The sequence below is a fragment of the Phodopus roborovskii genome, unplaced genomic scaffold (assembly GCF_943737965.1).
Source record: "Phodopus roborovskii unplaced genomic scaffold, PHOROB, whole genome shotgun sequence".
Taxonomy (NCBI): Eukaryota; Metazoa; Chordata; class Mammalia; order Rodentia; family Cricetidae; genus Phodopus; species Phodopus roborovskii.
In genome coordinates this window covers 15,318,749-15,340,558 of record NW_026126636.1, presented here as the reverse complement: position 1 = coordinate 15,340,558, position 21,810 = coordinate 15,318,749, and the positions used below count along the sequence as shown (strand labels likewise).

The window sequence follows — 21,810 nt, the reverse complement described above, 5'->3', positions numbered from 1 at the left end:
ACAGGGTTTCTCTGTGTAGCTTTGGAGGCTGTTCTGGAAGCAGCTCTGTAGACCAGGCTGGCCTCGAACTCACAGAGATCCGGCTACTTCTGCTTTACGAGTGCTGGGATTTAAGGCAAGTGCCACCAGTGCTGTAAACAATTAAGTTCTAAGAAAAGCCTACTGTAATCCCATCACTCGGGAGGCAGAGGCAGGAAAACCTCTGGTGAGGTCGAAGCCAGCCTGGTCTAGAGAGAGTTCCAGGACAGGCTGCAAGGACCTCCAAGGACACACAGAAACCCTGTCTCAAAACAAAACAAAAAACAAAAAAAAAAAAACGCCTATTGTGACCAGGCGTGATAGTGCAAAACTTCAGTCCCATGGGGGGGGGGGGCTGATCTACAGTCATGCACGTACTTACAGGCTCTGTAAGCTTCCTCGCCCTACACGTCCCTCTACCCCAGCTACCTTCCCAGCGTCACAGCCCAATGGCTACTCCCCCTGCCCAAGCGACGCCTGTTTTCCTGCTTCCTTGGGGGTTCGCACTCTATGCTCCCCACTGGCGCCAGTGGGGGTGCGCCATTCCAGGCTTATTCACCCTGCGAGCCTACCAGGTGGAGAGGATTCACCCTTATCCCACTCCCTTTCCTAAAAACGAAATCAAGGCACCGTGCGCAGCCTCACAACTCAGTCCGTCCCTGTAGCTTCCCCATCTCAGGGCTAACGCCTACCGCAGCCCGGAGCCAAAAATTGGGCTCGCTTTTGCGGCGCTTGTCCCCGCGGGGCCGCCGTCCAAGCCCAGCTTTAGCCGGCAACGCCCACACGCGGTTGCGTAGGCGGGGACGGGTGGAGGGTTGGCTCAAACCGAGTGCTTGCAGCCATTGGCTGCGCGCGACACGGGGCGAGCGCAGACGTCCTGGTGACGCCATCACGTCGCGGTCGGGACGTCCCAAGCCCCACTAAGAGCCCAGCCGGTGACCGAGCGCTTTCGCGGTTGTCTTTTGTGAGCAGCCTGGGGACGCCGGTATCGAGTCCCGGGAGCAAGCGGTCCTGGTGAGTGTGTGTGTGTGGTGGGGAAGGCGGGCGAGCACAGGGGCGGCTCCGCGCTCCGCGAGCCCCGGGCCCCGGGCCTGCTTGCTTGGGGCCAACCGACGCCGCACCCAGCGTCTGCAAAGGGTGTGGCCGCTGGGGGGCCGCCGCGCATGCGCCACGCCGCGCCGTGCGCGCGCGACCCGCGCCTCTGCGCGTGCGCTCCCGCCGGGCCGCGCCGGGCCGTGCGCGCCTGGGAACGCCGCCGACCCCAGTGCCCCCACCCCGGACGCTCCCCTTGGAGGCCCCATTGACCCGCTGTTACGCGGTGGGTGGGGCGGGGGGGCCACGCCCTGTTGCCCAGGGCAACCCCGAGAGGCCACCCTCGCGGCGTGCGTGGTGCGCAGGCGGTGCAGCCGCGCCGGGGGCTGGCGGCGGCGGTCGCTTGGGTCCGGGGCGGCCTCTTTGCCTCCACCCGGTCGGTGGGTGTCGTGGACCCCATGCCTGCGGGACGGCCAGGTGCTCCTGAGTTTATAGAGTTCATGGTGTCCTCGTCCCCTCAGACCCCCCTCCCCTGCCCGCCTGGGCGTCACCCCCAGCCAGTTCTCCAGTACTGATGGGTGCCCCCCCAGGCTCTCCCACTTGGCTTCCCTAGTTTCCACCCAACGGTCGGTCTGTCTTTTTCTTTTTCTTCTTTTTTTTTTAACCTCTTTGAAGCCTGTCTGTGCTCCTTAGGCTTCCTGTAAGATACCCGGTCCTTCAGTGGACTTTTAACCCTCTTTTTGAGCCCCTCGAGCCCAGTCCTTCACGTTTCTTCCAGTACGATCCACCGTCCACCCTCACACACCCTCCCTCCCCCGTTGGTTTCTTGGGACTGTTGTGAGCCTCCCCTCCCACAGCATCCCCAAAGCTGTAACTGCATAAACCCTACCTACCCAAGGGATTGCCTGTTGTTTCTCTCAGACCAGCTCCTGCCCCCTACGAACAACCCATCTGTGCCCTGGGGACTCTTAATCGATTCAGATGCTGACAGCCAGTGACTTCACATAGAGTCGCCCCCCTTTCTGCTGCTCCTCAGTGGGACGTCCCGAGATGCCCCTTTTCTCCGGAAACTTTGTTCTGTGCCCCAGTGTTCTCGAAGTCTCCATACTCCTCAGTGTGTCTCTTTAGATTCCCTACCTAGGACTGGGGCCCTCCCCATACACTCTCCTGGTGACTGTCGTCATCTCCTCTGACTTTTATTCTCACACCCTGCATTTTAGGAAGTCCAGTGGCTTCCTTTCGTGCTCCAGTCTCGTTGTCCCGCCCTAGGAATTCTGTCTTGGTCCTTTTGGCTGTTTGTTTCGGAGACAGGACTTCAACATGTAGCAGGCAGGCCTTCCGCTCCCAAAAGAGTTCTGGGATTGCAGACGTGAGCCGTGGTGCTTGGATGCTCTTCATACTTTGCCAGTGCTCTGTCTTTCCCGTCTGTGCTCTTGTGGGTTCAACCTCCTCTCTTCTTCCTAACTCATGGCTTTTCTTAAAGACAGTGATAAAGCAGTCTGGCTCCCGAGGTCCACTCTCTACACCCCAAGGTCCAGATGGCGGCCAACGTGGGTGATCAGCGCGGCGCAGATTGGTTAGTAAGGCTAGGGGAACACAGCACCTTTTGGTGGGAAAGAGGAGCAAGACACACTGGGGCCTGGAACAGCCTGGGAGAAGAGATCACATTGTAGGGCCTAGGATAGGGGGACAGGCTCCCCTCTGAGCTTTCTGTGGGCATTCATATACATGGAGGTCAGAAGAGGCGTGAGATCCCTCGGAGCTGACTGATGCAGGTGCTGGGAATTGAACTTGCAATGTCTGCAAGACCAGCAAATGCTCTTAAACACTGAGCTATCTTTCCATCCCCCTCTTACTGTATTTATGATACCCCCCCATTGTTGGCTATATCAGAATTCATTGGCTTGTAAAAGATTGAGTCTTCCTAAGGTTGTAGGTCATGTAAAGTTTTGCACACACTAGTCAGCCTTCTGTTTGCTTGGCACTTGCTATGTACCGGCTTCAGCCAGGGCTTTAGTAGATAAAGAGTGTAGCTCTGGAATAGGCCATGTCTCCCTGGGTACAGTAGGAGAACGTAACTCTGTGTCCTCTTTGCAGGTCTTCTCAGTACGGTATGGTCCCTGGGACCAGCAGAGAGAATGGCATGGAGACCCCCATGCACGAGAACCCAGAGTGGGAGAAGGCTCGACAGGCCCTGGCCAGCATCAGCAAAGCAGGGGCTGCCAGCAGCTCCAAAGCCAGCAGCAGTGGGCCTGTGGCCAGTGCACAAGTGAGAAGGACATGCAGGACTTGGGAAGCACCGTGCTGGGGTGGGCCTGGTGCTGAGGGAAGGATGGGAAGGGTGCTGGCTTCCAGAGGATGGCGTACCTTAGCTACTTACATACGTTTTCTCACTTACTAAATCTGATGGAGGGAAGAGGTCAACAACTTTGAGTCAGCCAGGGTCTGAGTGATGTTGAGGAGGGAGGCCTGCCCCATCTTCCAGAAGCCTACTGTTACTGAGGCATGGACTCCATTCCTGTTGTGCAGTAGAGGCCTGCTCTCCGGGGACTGTAGTGCCCACAGGCTCCTGTGGTCGGCTCTGGCAGACATACTTGTTTTTGTCTCTGCAGTATGTCTCTCAGGCAGAAGCCTCAGCTTTGCAGCAACAGCAACAACAGTACTACCAGTGGTACCAGCAGTACAACTATGCCTACCCTTACAGCTACTATTACCCTGTGGTGAGTACCCAGCTGCAGAGTGACAGCCTTCTGTCAGTGGGGGAATGGCTACGGGGAGTGAAGACAGACATAGCAGTGTTCAGAAACCTGCCGATAGCCCTAATGTAAACCCCAGCTTCCTGCTCAGGGCTCACAAGACCTGACATGCCATGGTCCGTCCTCACTGCCTCAAACCCCAGGACATCAGCCCATAGATCCCAGACCCCTGTGCTTTGCTCTACTACAGCTCTCCATTTACGGTACTCATCCATGGTTCCTTGCTGCCCAGAGAGCACCTTCCGAGAGCCGCCCCTGCCAAACACTTGAAGTCATAGTTCTGCTTCTCTGTGCCTTGCTTGTCTTGTTTTCGTGCTGCTTACTGTGGGATGTTACCTACTTGCACCTATAGCTGTGTAGCTGTGTGTAGACTTTATTAAAGCCCGGGGTCAGAGTTCTCTATAGAGCCCAGGTTGGCTTCTACATCCCTTGGACCTCAGCCACCTGAATGTACAACCACACAAACAAACTTGCTTTCTTCTTCTTCTTCTTCTTCTTCTTCTTCTTCTTTTTTTTTTAATTTCTTTTTATTTTTAAAGACAAGTTGTCACTATGTAGCCCTGGTTGACCTGGAACTAGCTGTGTAGATCAGGCTTGCCTCACTCTCCACAGAATTCCACCTGTCCCCACCCTGCCTCCAAGTCCTATTATTACAGGCGTGAGCCACCGTCCTGTCGCCTGCCTGCCTCTTTATCATAGCATTAGAAATGCTGGCACTCACTGCTTCTCAGCACTTGTTAGCAAGAGCTCTGGGTGCTGGCATGAGTGGAATGTAGAGGTTTTTGGTTTTGATTTTTTGAAAATACATGACGGTGCATCTGTGTGGTGGGGACAACAGGGCCTCTTAAGTTGGGCATGGTTACCAGGGAGGCCGAAGGCATGAGCAGCCTTCACTAACTCGGGCTCTCCCTATACCTTGGCAGAGCATGTACCAGAGCTACGGCTCCCCCTCCCAATATGGGATGGCCAGCTCCTACGGCTCAGCTACAGCCCAGCAGCCATCAGCTCCCCAGCACCAAGGGACTCTGAACCAGGTAATGCTGTGCCTAGCTGCTCCTGGTCAGCTGGGAGCAGGAGAGGACTTGCAACCAGGAATGGTCTGCACTTGGTCAAACCTGCTCCCTCCCCTCTACCCTGATTGATCTCCCTTGTCAAGCTGTTCCTGAGCTAAAAGCTTAGCTTTCAAAACTAGGATAGGCTTGAGTCTGGGCAAGGCCAATGGGCTGTAGTGTTGGGGAGACAGCAGGGGTAGTTTGTAGTTTGGCAGTCTGTCTTCTCTTTTCCTCCAGCATGCGCACTCAAAGCTGCATTCAGGGTCAGGTGTGCCCCCTACACACACAGCAAATGGTGAACACACACCCACACTTACCCTACGTGCTGCCTTTGCATCTGGTGCAACCTAGAGTAGTGGGACCCTGGAACCCGGGAAGTACAGTGACCTGGGTTTGAGTCCTTGCTTTGCTGCACTGACCTCAACACATTGAGCCCCCTTGAGAGATGAGGGAGTGCAGGCTTGTCTAGGATTGGGCAGGTGTGTTGGCAGGTGTGTTGATGTGCTCAGAGAAGCCTATTGGATGTGTCATCAGTGGCTGTTAGTATAGAGTCAGGCCCCAGTGTTGGCATTGATGGTAGCTGCTGCCTGAGATAGTGCTCGGTCTCTTGAGTCTGAGTGTTCTCAGTGGTGGAAAGGATAGCTAGTAAAAATAGACACCCAGGGAGTCCCCGAGCACAGAATAATGGCATCCCACAGGAGATTGCAGCACTGGGTGTTGAAGAAGGTGGCTGTAAGAGCTGAGGACCATGTGGTCTGGAGCCAGGATGCTGCCTGCTGCCCTTAGCCTCTGCTTCTTCCTGCAGCCTCCAGTCCCTGGCATGGATGAAAGTATGGCCTACCAGGCTTCCCCGCAGCAGCTGCCTGCAGCCCAGCCCCCTCAGCCCTCAAACCCTCAGCATGGGACACACGGTCTAAGCAATGGCCCTCAGCCAGGAACAGCCCCAGCCACTCAGCACAACCAGGCAGGGGCACCTACAGGACAGACCTATGGGCCACACAGCTACAGCGAGCCTGCCAAGCCCAAAAAGGGTCAGCAGCTGTGGACCCGCATGAAACGTGAGTGAGCAGACCTCTGGGGGTCAAAAAGTCGGGCTGGTCCTTTGCCAGGGTGTTGTGATGGGCCCTGAGTATAGGGGAAGATTGTTCAGGAAGAGGTGTGCTCATGCTAGAGAGCTGCTCCAGAGCTTGGCCGTTTTGAATGTCTGGGGAAGGGCCTAACTCCAGCCTCTGTGCTCCTCCCACAGCAGCCCCTGGGACCGGAGGTCTCAAGTTCAACATTCAGAAGCGGCCCTTTGCTGTCACCAACCAGAACTTCAGCTCCAGTACAGAGAGTCAACACAGCAGCTTTGGCTCCCAGCCCAACCCTGATAAAGCTCAGAACCATAGGTGATTCTCTTCCCTAGCCCTGCCTACCCATGCTGCTCTGCGTTCAGCAGTGCCTGCTCCAGGGTCCCTCTCTAGGAGCCACTGTTTGTGCCCGAAGGCAACCCTGAAAATGTACAGTGTAGGACTGCCATCTCCATCACAGGAAAGGTTCTGTTGTGCTGAGATGCAGGGTGGTCCACTTGAGCGTCCTTGTGTGCTCCCCTTCCCACAGCGGGCCCTCTGGCCGGGGAAACCTGTCTGGGAAGCCAGATGATTGGCCGCAGGACATGAAGGAGTATGTGGAGCGATGCTTCACTGCCTGTGAGTCAGAAGAAGACAAGGACCGGACAGAGAAGCTGCTCAAGGAGGTGCTGCAGGCCCGGCTCCAGGATGGCTCTGCCTACACCATTGACTGGAGCAGAGAGCCTCTGCCTGGGTCAGTCTGGTTGACACAGTGGGGCTGCTGGGTGTGGGCTGGGCACTTGGGGTGCAAAACCCAGCAGCTTCAGAGAGAAATGAGCCAGAAAGCCCATGGCTCTGTGGGGCGCTGTGGGGTGGGTAGAAGGCCCAGGATAGGGTGTTGGGAGCTGCAGGGCTTGCTGGGGAAGTGCGGGTGGCTTGATGGCTCAGAGCATCCCCTGGACACAGACAGCCTTGGGCTTGGTCCCTTTCCTGCTCCACGGTGGCTGAGTTGCCGGGGTAAGTGCCTCTCCTTGAGATGTGAGGTTTTGTGGCCCTGGGCCACTGGGTGGGGTCTGCAGTCCTGCAGGTTGGAGGCTGGTTGGTGATGCCCTGCTCTGCTATATCCTCAGGCTGACCAGGGAGCCTGTGGCTGAGAGCCCCAAGAAGAAGCGGTGGGAGGCCCCTAGCAGCCTTCACCCTCCCAGGGGGGCAGGCTCTGTGACCAGGGGCGGGGGTGCCCAATCCCAGCGAGGGACACCTGGGGCTGGGGGTGCTGGTCGAGCCCGGGGTAGCAGCTTCACCAAGTTCGGCAACCGCAACGTCTTCATGAAGGACAACAGCTCTTCCTCCAGCACAGACTCGCGCTCCCGCTCTTCATCCAGGTCCCCCACTCGTCACTTTCGGAGAAGGTGTGCAGGCTCGTGCTGGAGGGTGTCTGGGAGGGGCGAGTCCTATCCCTGTGCTTCAGCCCTGACGTTTCTGTTTTCTTATTCAGTGACTCCCACTCAGACTCTGACAGCTCCTACTCAGGGAATGAGTGTCATCCTGTAGGCCGCAGGAACCCACCCCCCAAGGGTCGGGGTGGTCGTGGGGCCCACATGGATCGGGGCCGAGGCAGGGCGCAGCGTGGGAAGAGGTGAGGCTTTGGGCGGGGTTTCTTCCTAGCTACAAGTGGAGTTTATTGGGTCTCACAGGTGAAGTGGATAGCCTTCAGTGGGGCTGACTACATTGGCGTTCTCTACCCTCCCTCCCCAGACATGACCTAGCTCCCACCAAACGCAGCCGCAAGAAGATGGCAGCACTGGAGTGTGAGGACCCAGAGCGTGAGCTGAAGAAGCAGAAGAGGGCAGCCCGCTTCCAGCACGGCCACTCACGCCGCCTGCGCCTTGAACCTTTGGTGCTGCAGATGAGTAACCTGGAAAGCGGTGGAGCTGATCCCGACTGGCAGGAGCTGCAGATTGTGGGCACCTGTCCTGACATCACAAAGCACTATCTACGGCTGACCTGCGCCCCGGACCCATCAACCGTGCGGCCTGTGGCTGTAAGTCTGCCGCCAGGATGTGTTAGCGCTAGGCCAGGGAGCTAAGTGGGATGTCTGAGGTGGCAGCTCTGGCTCCTTGCACTCAGGGCATAGCCTGGCACAGGCGGCCTTGGGAAGGCAGCATTGCTGTCCTTCAGGGTGGCACAGCACTGTGTCAGCGGGAGGTTGTAGGGCCTCAGTCTTGCTGTGAGCCCCAGCAGTGGCGAGTCACTGGTAACAGGAACAGGCTGTGTTGAGCTCTCTTTGAGCAGCTAGCGACACAGTGGCTTTGCTCGTCCTGTCAGCCCGCTCTCTACACTACTCCGCCTCGATTCTGTTGCCTGCAGGTTTTGAAGAAGTCTCTGTGCATGGTCAAGTCCCACTGGAAGGAGAAGCAGGACTATGCCTTTGCCTGTGAGCAGATGAAGTCCATTCGGCAGGACCTGACGGTAAGCACATAGATGCTGAGAGGGCTCCGGCGGGGCCATGCTGCTCTGCTCTGCTCTGCCCTGCCTGACTCTGCTCTTTGCCACTGCCCAGGTGCAAGGCGTCCGCACTGAGTTCACTGTGGAGGTGTACGAGACACATGCACGCATTGCCTTGGAGAAGGTAAGGGAGCTTCGCAGCTGCCCGGGCCTCCCACTTCTCTCTTGAAACCTCCCGTACTTGCCTGCTCCTCACACCCCTCCCTCCCTCCACGCCCTACCTAACCTCAGGGTGACCATGAAGAATTCAACCAGTGCCAGACACAGCTCAAGTCGTTGTATGCGGAAAATTTGGCAGGCAATGTGGGTGAATTTACTGCGTACCGAATCCTCTACTACATCTTCACCAAGAACTCTGGAGGTGAGGGGCCAGTCCCAAGATGGAGGGTGCCAGGCTAGGATTGTACCCTGCCACCTGACCTTGACCTTCATTTATCTCCTGTGCAGACATCACGACGGAGCTGGCGTACCTCACGAAGGAGCTGAAGGCAGACCCCTGTGTGTCCCATGCATTGGCACTGAGGGCAGCCTGGGCCCTAGGCAACTACCACCGCTTCTTCCGGCTCTATTGCCATGCACCCTGTATGTCTGGCTACCTTGTGGACAAGTTTGCAGACCGGGAGCGCAAGGCTGCCCTCAAGGCCATGATCAAAACGTATGTGGGACTGCACCCTGCTGCCTTCTGTGCCGTGGCTCTGCCACGCCCCCTCCACATCCTGGTCAGCCTTCAGCTGCTCTGCTGGAGTCCCCTCCCAGACCCTCTTCACCCTCTGACCCTGCTTGCTTTCCTCCTTCCTCAGCCACTCTTCAGTTTCTCTCCCTGTTCTTAAGTCACTGTTCCTGGTGTCATGTCCTCTTCCCCGCATTCGCTCCCTCCGTTCACATCAGTGTGGAACCTGGTTTATCTTCCTCTTTCTGGGCTTTTGCCTGAAGCTCCTTGCTGCTTCTTCCTGACATGTTAGAAAGGGTAGCCTGCCTCATACATATTGCTAGGAGTCTCTTGAGATGAGGCCTTTCCACTGTCAAGTGTCAGAAGTCTTCTGGGACAGTGTGATAGGGACCTGTGGCAGGGAGGGTAGTGTTGCAAGGCCCTCTGGCCCGCAGACTGCATGAGGCTTGCCCATGTGGGGAAGAGGTGTGCTGCCCCCCCCCCATCTTTGCTTGTCACATGGGTGTGGATGCTGCTGCCATCTAGTGGGTAGAGAAACCAGGGATGCTGAGCAACAGAAAGTCCCATGGCAGTATGTGCCAGTCCTTCTGAGGGTGAGAAACCTTGGCCAAGAGATCTGTCAGGAGTCTGGAAGGGCATTGCATGCCAGGCTAAGCAGCAGTATTCTTTCATTAAGGCGAGGACCCTGTGAAGGTGGGACCTGCAGCCTGTTGGTCAGTCCATCCCAAGGCAGGGGCTTCGGGGATATGGCTCCAGATTTGATGGAGATGATGAGCCTTTTGTGGTTCTGTAGGCCTCAGTGGTGCAAGTGATTCTTAACTCTATCCTAGTCAGCTTTGTGAGTGCTCAGGGCTCTGGCCCGTGTTAACCTTGTTCATAAGTGCCATTCTTGGCAGACAAGTCCCTGCCATGGCCACAGGGATGCTGCCCTGTCCCAGAGCCATAAGATGCCTGGGTTCCAGTGAGTGTCTAAAGGGCTGTGGTGGCCTGCAGGCGAGGGTCACCAGAACTAGTAGGACATGTACACACTTAGGGCATCTTAGTACCAAGCAGAAGGCACTCTATGCAAACATTCTGGAGGGTGGGGCACCACTGTCCCTATCCTGAGCCCTGTATCACTTACTCTGTCTGGCTCCAGCCCCTCAGCCAGCAGAGGAGCCAGCTGGGCCCTTTCCCTCCTGCCCCCTCCTTCCTGGACAGGTAAGTGTGGGCAAGGGGGGGCAACTGGGCACTGGGGCTACCAACCCCACCCCTGGCCCCCCCAAGCCCCTAACATGGGGGGTTGGGAGGGGCTGCAGAAGCCAGCAGTTTCCTTGCTGAGGAAAACTCTGGGAGCCCAGATGGGGAGCACTGTTCCCTGCTCTTGGGCCCTCGCCTGTCTGCTCGCCTCATCATCTTCTCCTCTTGTCTCCATAGCTTCCGCCCTGCGCTGCCCGTCTCCTACCTGCAGGCCGAGCTGGCCTTCGAGGGCGAGGCCGCCTGCCGGGCCTTCCTAGAGCCCTTGGGCCTGTCCTACACGGGCCCGGACAACTCCAGCGTGGACTGCCGCCTCAGCCTGGCGCAGCTGCCAGCCTTCTGAGCACCCATCAAGCACGGGCGGGGTTAGGGCAGTGGCCCAGCGCCGCCTTTGCGGATTTTGTTTTTGAGCCATGGACATGGGTTGTAAATTAATTTGGGGAGTGGGCTCCAGGAAGAGCCAGCATCCCTACCCCCGTTTCCCACCGGGGATCTGTACAGAGATTTTTCTACGTTTTTATTTTTTGTCTCAGAGGGGTAATCGGGAGTATAGTGGAGGAGGGTGGGGTGGGCTACGGTCTGTGTCCACCTCTCACCTCCCTCCACTAATGCTGTCTCAGTGTTTTCTCTCTCTCTCTTTCGAGCTCGTACTCCAGCACCTGACCCTGCGTGCTGGCCCATCCCATGCTGGGGGGCCAGCAGAAAGAAGACAGGCCGTCCAGCCCGCGCCCGCCTGCAGCGCAGCGGGGCACCAGCCAGCCACGCCTATTGCCTCGTCTGCCTTTCTTCATAGACTCTTGCTGCCCAGCCTTTGGGGCCTCAGTGTTTAGGGTGAGGGGAGCTGCTTAGAGACTGCGCCCCACTTTCGACCCCTCACCCTAGAAACGCCAGCCAGCACCACCAACACAGCCAGACCAGCGCCACCCCGCACTGAGGACTCCAAGGCCTTCGCGGGACCATGCCGGCCGGGCTGCCTCGTCTTACTAAAGTTGTATTAAGTTGTCTCCGTGTCCCTTCCTCCCTCTGCCCCAATGTTTCCTCTGATTTTTTTTCCCTCCCCTCCCTCTTCCTCCTCTTCCCTCCCTGCTCCCTGGTTCAACACAGGTAAAAATGGTTGCCCTCCCCTCCTCCTCCCTCCCCTCTGCCTTCATGGATCACCAGCTCACGTCATGTTTCCTTCTCTCTCTGTGTGTGTGTTTTAAGTTATTTTTCTGCTTTCTCCCCTTTTCTTTTGACCCCTCCCCTCTTCTGCCATGTAACTGGAGGATGTGCTGAGGTTGCAAACAGCTGGACTGTCAGGCTGCTTCTTTCCAGATGCCTCCCCGCCTCCCCTCCCTACCTCTCCCCTCCCCTCCCCTCGTTCTCCTTGACCATTGAGTACATTTTGGAAGCTTGAAACCAAAATTAGAGAGAGAGAGAGAACTTGTTTCCATTTGGCGTTTTTCTTCTTGATCACTTTAGAGGAATCTCCGCCAGGGGCAGGTAGTTGTGCCCTGCTCTACCCACACGGCACAGCCAGAGTTTCCCTAGGGCCTGCCTGCCTAGCTCCCCGTTCAAGACGAACCCAGGTTCAGGGATGCGAACCTGGGATCCACGCGGCACCTTGGCCAGGGTGAGGTGTGGCTGTAGCCCCTCCGGGGGCCGCACCACCCTCAGCCCTTCATCCTCCAGCCTCTGATTCAGAGTTTGGGCCATGCCTGCCAATGTGGGGGAGGGGGTGGCACACAGCACATGATGGCCCAAAAGAACCAAGTCCTTGAACTGAAGCTGTGAGGGTGCCTCAAGCCCTGGCTTCAAGAGGGCCCTCCGCAGAGCTCCAGCCGCCGCAGCCTCCTCCCCAGGGCCTGCCAGCCGCAGCAAGGCCATTGTCAGGTGCAAGGCCTGTGCAGGCACCAGGGAGGCAGCACAGGACGGGGCAGTCCGGACCAGATGCTCTTGGGCCTTGGCCACTTCTCCCCTAAGCCCAGGATCTGTCACCATCAGTGCCACAAAATGTGTGGGGCGGGGCTGGCGAGGGGACCTTTCATCGGGCCAAACCCCCGGATCCCACTCAGTTTCCACCTCTTGAGCAGAAAGTCCTGGAGCTTCCATGGCCTGCGCCTGCCACTGTGGAACCAGGGTGGCTGGAGCGCTTGACTCAGCGGTGCTGCTATTCAGGACGATGTGTCCGGTTGCCCCACCCTCTTCCGGCGTCTGCAGGCCCGAATCTAGCCCGGTTCTGTCCTCTTTGGTTGCCCCACCCTCTCCCGGTGCCTCCAGGCCCGAATCAAGCCCGGTTCTCGCCGGGTTCCCACCCCCTTCCCTAGAGGCATCCTGGGCGTCCTGACCCTCGGCAGCCGCCCCCGTCTTCTCGGCGTCAGGGATTTGCAGCGCAGCCTCTGGCCAGTACTCGCCCCCGCCGCCGTCCAGCGCGTCGAGGATGGTGGGTCCCCGTCCAGCCACGGAGCCGGAGCCAAAAACGAGGTCAGTTCGAGAGTCGCGGTCCCACACCAGGCGGCCGCGGAAGCGGAAGTAGCGGATGCGGTGCTGCGGCACCGCCAGCACGCCGGGCCCGAGCGCTGCCAGGGGCGCATCCCAGCAGAAGGCGCAGAAGGGCTCCTCCTGCACGCCCAGGAAGCGGTCGGTGTAGCCCACCGAGAAGTCCGCGGGGTCCAGGCGCGGGTCCCAGCGGATGCGCCGGATGACGTCGGCCGCGGTGCGCAGCGCCGGCTTCTTGGCCCCAGCCTGCGGCCGCGCGACCTCGGGGCTTGGCTCTGGGGCCCCGGGATGGAGCTGGCGGCAGCGGGAGCCGAAGCGACAGCGGCCCTCCAGGAAGAAGCGGCAGGCCGAGGGGGCCCCAGAGGAAGCGGCCGTGGCCTCCATGGGGACCGCAGCACCCAGGGCAGCCTCTGGCCACAGCGTTGAGCCCCAACTGTGACGCCAGGAGCCCCGCCAGCCCTGCCTGGAGGAGGGCGCGACCTCGGGGTGTCCCACCGGCTCAGGCGCTCCGGCCTCGGAGCCACCCGGAACCTAGGCTCCTGCCCCGCCCGAAATGATCTACACGTGTCCCGCCCCTCAGGGAACTTAGAGGGCCTAGCCCCGCCCAACCAGCCAATTAACTAGTGTTGTCCAGATCCTCTCAGGAACTCTATACTTTATATCCAACTCCTTCATATGTGCGCCTCCCTTACTGGGTTTGGCGAAGGCAGTTTGCACCGCAATGCAAATACTTTACGCGAACTACGCCGCTTTCCAGGCCATCAAGGGAGCATCGGAGCAAGTCCTCCTCGCTCCACTCAGCTGATCTACGTTTATTTCACCCCTGAGGAGGGGGTGGAGCTTAGAGATCCGGGCTCGGCGCAACCAAATACTTGGCTGTGCCCAGCGCCTCCCTTGGGACCTCTAGGGAGCCTGCCCCTCCTCCCCCCCCCCCACCGCGCAGCAAATGATTTACATGTACACAGCCCTTTGCTTGTGTCGGGGGTCGGGGTGGTTCAGGTGCCCTGGCGCCGCCCCCGACCGTCCTTAAGGTTTGTAATCCCCATACCACGGATTGACTTACATACCATACCTCACTATGAGCAAAGTGATTCCTGGTCCTGCCCCATGCATGCCAAGTTATTTATAAGTGCCCCGCCCTGTCTTTCCTGCGAGTGTGGCTTAGTTTGGTCCCAACCCACTCGATTTACATAAGCCCCACCTCTCGTTGGCCTTACCCTGGCCTCTCCAGGGTTCAATAGTTTTACCTGAGCCTGGTTGTGGGGTACGGGTCTTGCTCCTGTCCCCGATCTAGGAGTAGACACGTACGACCCACCCCTCTGGAAACTTCAAAAGACCTTACTCTGCCTCCGGTCCGGTTAATTTAAGTTGGTCTTGCCCCTCCAGGGACCTCTAAGATCTACCCTCCCCTCTGGGAACCTTCTAGAATCTGGCTCCACCTGCAGGCCACGGTACAAGCATAGGGAGCCCCGCGCCTCTGATGTGTTAAAACATCTGGACATCTGTGGGCTCGGGCTTAACTTTGTGCCCAGATTTGTGACGCAACAGCCATGGTTCATGGCGACACGCAGTTGGTAGGACCAGAAGCCCTCCCTATGGGGACCACACCCCTCGGGGCTCCAAAGGTCCCCTAATCACTTCCTTTGCAGCCGCTCCCAGGAAAGAGCGACGCCGGCTGTCCAGAGTTCTCCTGGGGAGGTTTGTGGAGGGCCAGGCATCTGGGACTCTTCAAGGCAAATGTTACTAAGCAAGCCCTGGGGGCTGGACTTCATCCAGGTTGTCAGTGAGGCTGGGTCAATATCTGAAGAATGAATTCGTGTGTGGGAGTAGCCAGGTGTGAGACGCCACCATTTGAGAGGGGCATTCATTGCAAGGCTACACCATCAAAATCTTATTAAAGGAACACCACTAATGACAGTCTAGGCTTTTAGTTGGAGGCACCCCACCACTGTCCTGCCTCTGCAACCCTTCCTGTATAAAGTGAACAGACACAGCCCCCTGCGCAAACCTCGACCATTTATGTGTAAAAAAGTGGGATGTGGGGAGGGAGGGGTACAGGCAGGACACTACAAGCCGATGGCATCGTCCAGCTGGAGGTCAGCATTGGAGCGGCAGTGGGCCTTCTGATGCTGCATTCCAGGGGGGACGTCCCCGATGGGCTTGGTGGCCTTTGCCTCCTCACGCTCCGCGTCCATGACGCCTAGCACCGCGTCCAGCATAGAGGGGCCCAGGTCCAGGTGGAAGGAGAGTAGCGGGTCGGCAGGTGAGGGCACGCGGAGACCAGGTGCAGGGGGCTGTGAGACTTCAGGTGGAGGAAGAGAATGCAGGGCTCCAGGTGCACGGGGCTCCGGGGGCGGCCCGCCCCCGCCCCCGTGGCGACTCAGGAACGAGGTGTCCCCGAAGGCGTCGCCACCGCGCCCCACGTGCAATGTGTGCCTGAAGTCTCCAAGGGGCGCTGAGATGGACAGGGCTCCGCGCTCCAGCCGCTTCTTGGGCTGCACAGGGCCCATCTGCTTCAACACGGGCATCTGTGGCGGTACGGGCATATCAGAGCTGCCTCACCCTGGAGTCCCAACTCTATATAACCCAGACCTACCTAGTCAGTCACAAGGATGCTCTAATTAGGCAGGCCTGTTGTGGGACTATCATTCTCAGTTCACAAGTGAGAAAATCGAGTCTGTGAGACGTTCCCAAGGTCACTACTGCTGGACTCAAATCTCAAATAGCATATTTAAGTTTTCCTGAGTCTAACACAGCCACGACCATTACGCTATGTGGGTCATCCCAATAACTAATATTTGAGCCTTCTGGAGGGTAAGTACCAAAAATAATCACTTTCGGAGTGCTTCCCAACCAAGCTAGGAAAAAACAAAACAAACAAACAAAAAAAAACCAAAAACAAAAAACAAAAAAACTCCAGTTAGCATTAGCAATATATGAAAAATAGGGCCGGGGAGCTAGACTCACAGCTTGGCCGTTAAAGGCTAGGCTCACCACCCAAAATATATTTGAAGAACAGATGAAGATTACCAGCGCCCATCCTCGAAGACAGAGCAGACCCCAGGAAACAGGTTCAGGACCAACCGCACATGCTCAAGCGCCCTTCCCTCCAAACACACTGAAGAAGTGGACCAGGAAGGCTCTATAGAGCATGTGCAAAATTCGCTGCACAGACCACATGAAGATTCTCATGGGTGGTCTAGGGAAATTGTGAATTTACACAGAATATTCACAGTTATGATGTGCTTTGGGAGACGAACGACCTAGGGTATAGCATCTCATTTTGAGAAACACAAATAAAAGCAAATGCTTCATATGTTAAAACTTGGCAGTAATAGGGGCCTGGAGAGAAAGCTCTGAGGTTAACAGTGCATTGCTGCTCTTTCAGAAAAGGAAAGTTCTGATCCAAGTACCCAAGTCCCAGTTTACAACTCCAGTCTGATGCCCTCTGCTGGCCTCTGCAGGCACTGCATAGACATGTGCGTACAAAAAAAAAAAAAAAAAAAAAAAAAAAAAAAAAAAAAAAAAAAAAAAAAACCGCGTATTTCCTGGGCTGGAGAGATGGTCCAGTGGTTAAGAGGACTTGCTGCTGCTTTTCCAGAGGTCCTGAATTCAATTCCCAGCAGCCACATGGTGGTTCACAAACATCTATAGTGGGATCTGATACCCTCTTCTGGCATAAAGGCGTATATGCAGATGGAGCACTCATACATAAATAAGTAAATTTTTTTAAAAAAAATTACACATTCCCAGCACCCACATGGTGGTTCACAACTATCCATTACCATTAGTTACAGGGGACCTGAGTCCTTCTAACCTCCATGGGCACCAAGCATGTGTGTGGTGTACACACACATATGAAGGCAAAACACTCATAAATGAATAAATCTAATAAATATCGGCAAGAATGACATGTTTGCAGCTGCCAGCTTGTGAATTGTACACCAGATGTTCAATCGCTAAACCACTGCACCTGACTGGGTGGTAAATAGAAACCCATATCCTGGAGCTTGGTCTTTTTCCATGGAAATTGTGGGAGGTACTCTGACAACTTTGTACTTTTAACACTCACGGCTATTATTATGAAATCCCTTCTTTCTATTTCAATCAAAACCACACCCCTTTCCAGTTCACTGAACCTCCACAGATTAGTCTTTCGTTTTCCTGTCTCTACACCAGACAAAATGACATGGCCGATTCCCCGCAGAGCTCACAGAAACAGTGACTTGAAGTATGCTTTTAATACAGTCGTGCTAGTGTTGGGAGAAAAAGACTGTGTCACCCAAACAACTATGGAACAAAGATTAGAGGTGGTAAAACTGTAGAAGGAAGGCAATGAAGCCAGCATTGTTCTTCCAGCATTCAGCACCCTGGGGAGTATCAACGGCACTATGAACACAAAGTACAGCCAAACGTGTTCAAAATAAGTCTAAGGCCTATCGAATCCATGCACACAATTCCACACTTTCCAGGTTTCCCGCTCTGCTAGGGAGTGAACCTTAGAATCTCATAAATGCTAGAAAGCGCTCTAACATCGAGCTACACCCCCAAATCTTCCCTCCCCCCCCCAACTCTTCCCTCCCCCGAGACAAGGTTTTTTTGCATAACAGCCCTGGCTATCCTTGCATTCCCTCTGTAGATCAGGCTGGCCTTGAACTCACAGAGATCCACCTGCCTCTGCTTCCAGTGTGCTGGGCTTAAGGGTGTGTGCCACCACTGCCCAGCTCATCCCCAGCTCTCTTTTTAAAAAGAAAAAAATAATTCTTTTATATGTATGTGTGTTTTGCCTACATGTATGTCTGTGTACCACATGCATGCCTGGTGCTCACAGAAGCCAGAAGAAGGTGTCAAATCCTTGGAACTGAAATTTCAGATGGCTGAGAGTTGTCGTGTAAGTGTGGGAATCAAACCCAGGTCCTCCGGGAGAGCAGTCCGAGCTCCTAATGTCTGAGTCATGCTACAACACTGCCATGCCCCTCTCCCAAACCTGTCTTTGATTTTCATTACGGAACAAGATCTTATTAAGTTGTCCAGACTGTCCTTGAACTCACTTTGTAGCCCAGGCCTTGAACTTCCTTATCCCGCCTCAGCAACCAGAGTAGCTGTGATTACAGGCCTAGACACCAGGATGGTGTTTCTTGTTGTTGGATTTGGGAACATTCCTTTGCTGTTTGTTTTGGAGATAGCATCCTACAAGTCAGATCTGGCTGGTCCCCAGTTCAGGGCAATGCTCCTGCCTCAGCCTCCCCATGTGCTGAGCATAGGAACCTGTGCCATCTTGCCTATCTCTGAAACCACCCTTGCTATACCAATTCCTCTCTGCCCTTAACCTAGGTGAATAAACAAATTTTTTACACACAACCACTACTCCCTCCCTCCACTGTAACGAAAACAAAAGTTTTGACGGACCAAGACTTGCCTTAACAATTTAGCAGCCACTCGGATTTTCCCTGTTTTGAACCCCTCCTTTTTTTTTTTTTTTTTTTTTTTTTTGTGTTTTAATGCTGTATTTGACTCACTACTGAACACCGAGCCACTGTCAACCATAAAAATACTCCCTGTTTGCAAATGATGCCATCCATCTTAGTTCTTGCTCTGCAGTGAGAAGTGAAAAAGAACTTAGAAAACCAGCTACCTAGGTTTGCATCTGGCTAGGGCCATTGTGTGGCGCTGGATAAGCAATGTGACCCTTCTGGCCTTGTTTTCTCATCTGTGAGGTGGGGTGCCAATAGAGTTCTCCGTCTTAGCAGAGAAAACGGTAGGTGCTCACTGAGTAAATGCTACATAGAGGTCTACCGCCTTTTTGTGGGACAGCTGAAGATAGAACCTAGAGTTAGCTAACACCCTGGGTGTTAGGCCGCATTCTACTATTGAGCCATGCCCCTATTACCTTATTGGTGAATTCTAGGCAGGCATTCTACCTCCCTCAATGGAGGAGGACTCTAGGCAGGAACTCTACCACCTGAGCCATGCTCCCACACCTCACTGGAGGAATTCTACGCAAACACTCTGCCATTGAGCTATATCATTAGCTTTTAAAAGAAAACAAAATCAGTGGAATGTGGTGTTGCACACCTTTAATCCCAGAACTTGGGAGACAGATCTCTGAGGCTGAGGCCAGCCTGATCTACAGATTAAGTTTCAGGTCAGCCGGGGGTACACAGAGAAACCCTGTCTTACAAAACCAAAAAGGGGGGGTTCAGATGAAACCTCATTAACTTTCCCAGATTGGTTTTAAATTCACTCTCTAACAAGACAGACTTGTGATCCTCCTGCCTCAGCCTAGACTCCCTAGCAGCAGGGTTTATAGGTGTGCATCACTAGGTTCAACTACAATCATATGTGTAACATTAAATATACTGGAGCTCGAAATTTGCCCCTTTCTTATGGGAGGGACCCTGATCAGCTTCCCTAACCTTTTGCTGGATTTATTCGTGGAAAGTGAGAGTCAGGCCCCTGTATGTTAAGTGACAGCAGGCAACACATGCAAGCCCATTGTACTTCCCAAGCACCTTCTCTGGGCTGAGCATTGGTCCAGGTGCCTTGAAAGGATACACAAACTCATCGAGTTCTCAGAACAATCCAGGGAGTGGAAGGTGATAATTTAGTGTTTTTTTTTTTTTTTTTTTTTTTTCCAATGATGAAAAAACAAAGATTCAGTAACTGGCCCTGGGTCACACAGGAGCAAATGTTTGAATGTTAGAGACAGGCTGATGTTAGAATAGGCTGATGATGTGTAAAATGTAACGAAGCTATTACCATTCACAGTCATTCACAGGAGGTGGAGCATGTGGAGAGGGAAAAAGAAAAATGGTTTGATTTGTTACAAAGGCCAGAGCTTTCCTTGGTATTCTTTGGTACTTTATCTGGCCTTTTCTTTTCCATTCTATATGGGTTTTTTTTTTTTTTTAGAGTTTTTGTTTTTGTGGGGCTAGAAAGATGGCTCGACTGTTAGAGGCCAGGGTCACAACCAAAACCAGCTTTTGGAGGTGGACGTGGTAGAGTGTGCCTTTCATCCCAGTGTTTATAAGGCAGGGGTGGGTGGAGATTTGTGAGTCTGAGGTCATCCTGGTCTGTGAAGAGTCCCAGGACAGCCAGCACGACACAGGACAGACTGAGGCCCAGTCTCAAGAACAAAACGAAAGAGCACTGTGAACTGGAAAGACGGTTGATTGCTCTAAACTAAGGGCTATAGAGGGCAGAGGCAGGAAGATAGCTGGGGCTTATTCAACTCTGATTTGAATAACAACCCCTCCCCACCCCAATCTCAAGAATAACGTGGAGAATAATCTAGCAGGACACCCGACCTAGGCCCTCATACCCCCTAGCATACATGCATGAACACACTGCATGCATGTCTCTCCAGCACGCACAGGGAGATTTTAATGCCCTGGCTGGCTTTGAGACCTTGAGGAAATAAGTCGCTTTCCCCTTCAGCCTAGGTGTCCTTCTGCTCTGAGCTCGAATATGCTTGTTGCAAGGCTGTCACACTCAAGGCAATGCGCTCATTCTTGGAAAAAGTTCGTCATCAATCAGCCTGGGCTCTGACAGAGGCGCTGTTGTTAGGGATCGATGCAAACTAGACTGGATGCAGGCACACACAGGGGACCCAGCCCGCCCGGACAGACACACTGTCAGATAAATAGATCTCGTCGGGTCGTTTCCATTATCTTTGCTGCCTAGGCACTGCGTGGCTCCAGCTGCAAGGGGTAGGGGGCACACCTGGTTCACCTCTGTCCTCTCAACCCTAGCTAGCCCTGCCAGGACGGAAATAACATCCCGATCCGGAGCTGGCCCAACTGGTTCTCATGCAGGAGGAGGGAGGAGCCCAGATCTGGCAGGGAACCCTACCTGGAGACCCCTGGGATCTTAGAACTGACAACCATTTTCCTAAAGCTGCAGGAACTTAAAAGTCCCTGGTCTTTTTGGTAACTGTTCTGTCTCCTTTTTCCCCCTCTCTGGTGAAGACCCCAGCCCACCCCAGCCTCCTCACCTCGTGGTCCTGACTGAATTGGGCTCCGGCTCAAGCTGTGTTACCTCCTGGCCTCGGAGGCTACCTCACTGGCGTCTTTTTCCTTCTTTCTCCGGGCGGGATCTCGCCTGGCAAAAAACCAAGCGCCATGCCCAGCCTGTTAGGGGCTCCAGGACCTAGGCATGTCGTCTGAGTGCCACCACCTCCGGCTGGGTCCTGCCCTCTTGGGTTCCAGGACCCTCACCCCCTCTGATTTCACAGGCTGGGAGTTCCCCTGCTCTCCGCTCTCACATTCCAGGGGTCCAGGCTTCTTGCACTTTTATCATTTACGGGAATCCAGACCACTGCCCTCCTCCCTCAGACCCATGAGATTAGATCCCAGAATCTGGCAAATCCTGTTTGTGGCTCCTTCTTACCAGCACCGGGAACTGAGCTTCAGCCCCTCTCGGGGGCCATGGTAGCCTACCAGGCGAGCGCGGAGGGAGTCAACGCCCAGTCAGCCCAGTTGGTCTCCGTTTCTTGTCCCGGGTTGAGAGGGTTAAGCTTTAGGCCCCTCCCAGGCTTCCTTATTCCCCCAAAGTTTGCCTCCAGGATTTAAAGGACGAGAAAGCCAGGGCGGTGGAAAAGCTCAGAGCCCTTGTGGGGGCAGGAGGAGACCGGGACTGGACGTGCTGGAAGCAGGGGTAGAACTGGGGGGGGTGGGGGGTGGACGGACGCGCCCCCAGCCCGGCCCCTCCCCTTTCCCAGCTTGGAATTTCCTGAAACTAGGGAAGTCTGGCTGTTTAGAAAAGTAATTTCTTCCAGACTGCAGCTGTTGGGGGAGTGGTTGGTGTGTGTGTGTGTGTGTGTGTGTGTGTGTGTGTGTGTGTGTGTGTGTGTGTGTGTGTGTTGAGGAGGGGATGGAGACAGGAAGGAAGGAAAGAAGGAAAAAGAGAGCTCGGAGAGTTCCCCAGACCGGAGAGTTCCCCAGACCGATGTACCTGTTTCAGCCACCTTCCAGAGAAGAGTCATTACTCTGAGTGCCTGTGTCTGTGGCTAAAAC

The 21,810-nt window shown here is 55.1% G+C and overlaps 3 protein-coding genes across 5 annotated transcripts; 1 reads left to right on the top strand and 2 right to left on the bottom strand.

The window, feature by feature from the left end:
* Positions 1–897: 897 nt before the first annotated feature.
* Positions 898–11,746, top strand: Leng8 (leukocyte receptor cluster member 8). 3 transcript variants are annotated; one of them, XM_051207010.1, is made up of 17 exons: positions 898–1,032; positions 2,534–2,626; positions 3,148–3,319; positions 3,663–3,770; positions 4,730–4,840; positions 5,664–5,916; positions 6,105–6,246; positions 6,458–6,661; positions 6,874–6,924; positions 7,038–7,316; positions 7,403–7,543; positions 7,663–7,948; positions 8,275–8,376; positions 8,468–8,536; positions 8,644–8,773; positions 8,860–9,067; positions 10,499–11,746. In XM_051207010.1, exons 2-17 carry the CDS (start codon positions 2,589–2,591, stop codon positions 10,659–10,661), a joined length of 2,457 nt encoding a protein of 818 aa, XP_051062967.1. In that variant the 5' UTR covers positions 898–1,032; positions 2,534–2,588; the 3' UTR covers positions 10,662–11,746. The 3 variants fall into 3 exon arrangements, with proteins under 3 accessions (XP_051062967.1, XP_051062969.1, XP_051062968.1); XM_051207012.1 differs by having other exon boundaries at positions 10,229–10,642; XM_051207011.1 differs by lacking the exon at positions 6,874–6,924.
* Positions 11,679–13,270, bottom strand: Leng9 (leukocyte receptor cluster member 9). The gene has a single exon (XM_051207018.1). The coding sequence runs from the start codon at positions 13,178–13,180 to the stop codon at positions 11,771–11,773; it is 1,410 nt and encodes a 469-aa protein (XP_051062975.1). The 5' UTR covers positions 13,181–13,270; the 3' UTR covers positions 11,679–11,770.
* Positions 13,271–14,796: 1,526 nt separating this feature from the next.
* Positions 14,797–21,364, bottom strand: Cdc42ep5 (CDC42 effector protein 5). The gene is made up of 3 exons (XM_051207029.1): positions 21,185–21,364; positions 20,790–20,896; positions 14,797–15,324 (listed from the first exon to the last, which is right to left on the bottom strand). Exon 3 carries the CDS (start codon positions 15,322–15,324, stop codon positions 14,863–14,865), a length of 462 nt encoding a protein of 153 aa, XP_051062986.1. The 5' UTR covers positions 20,790–20,896; positions 21,185–21,364; the 3' UTR covers positions 14,797–14,862.
* Positions 21,365–21,810: the final 446 nt, after the last annotated feature.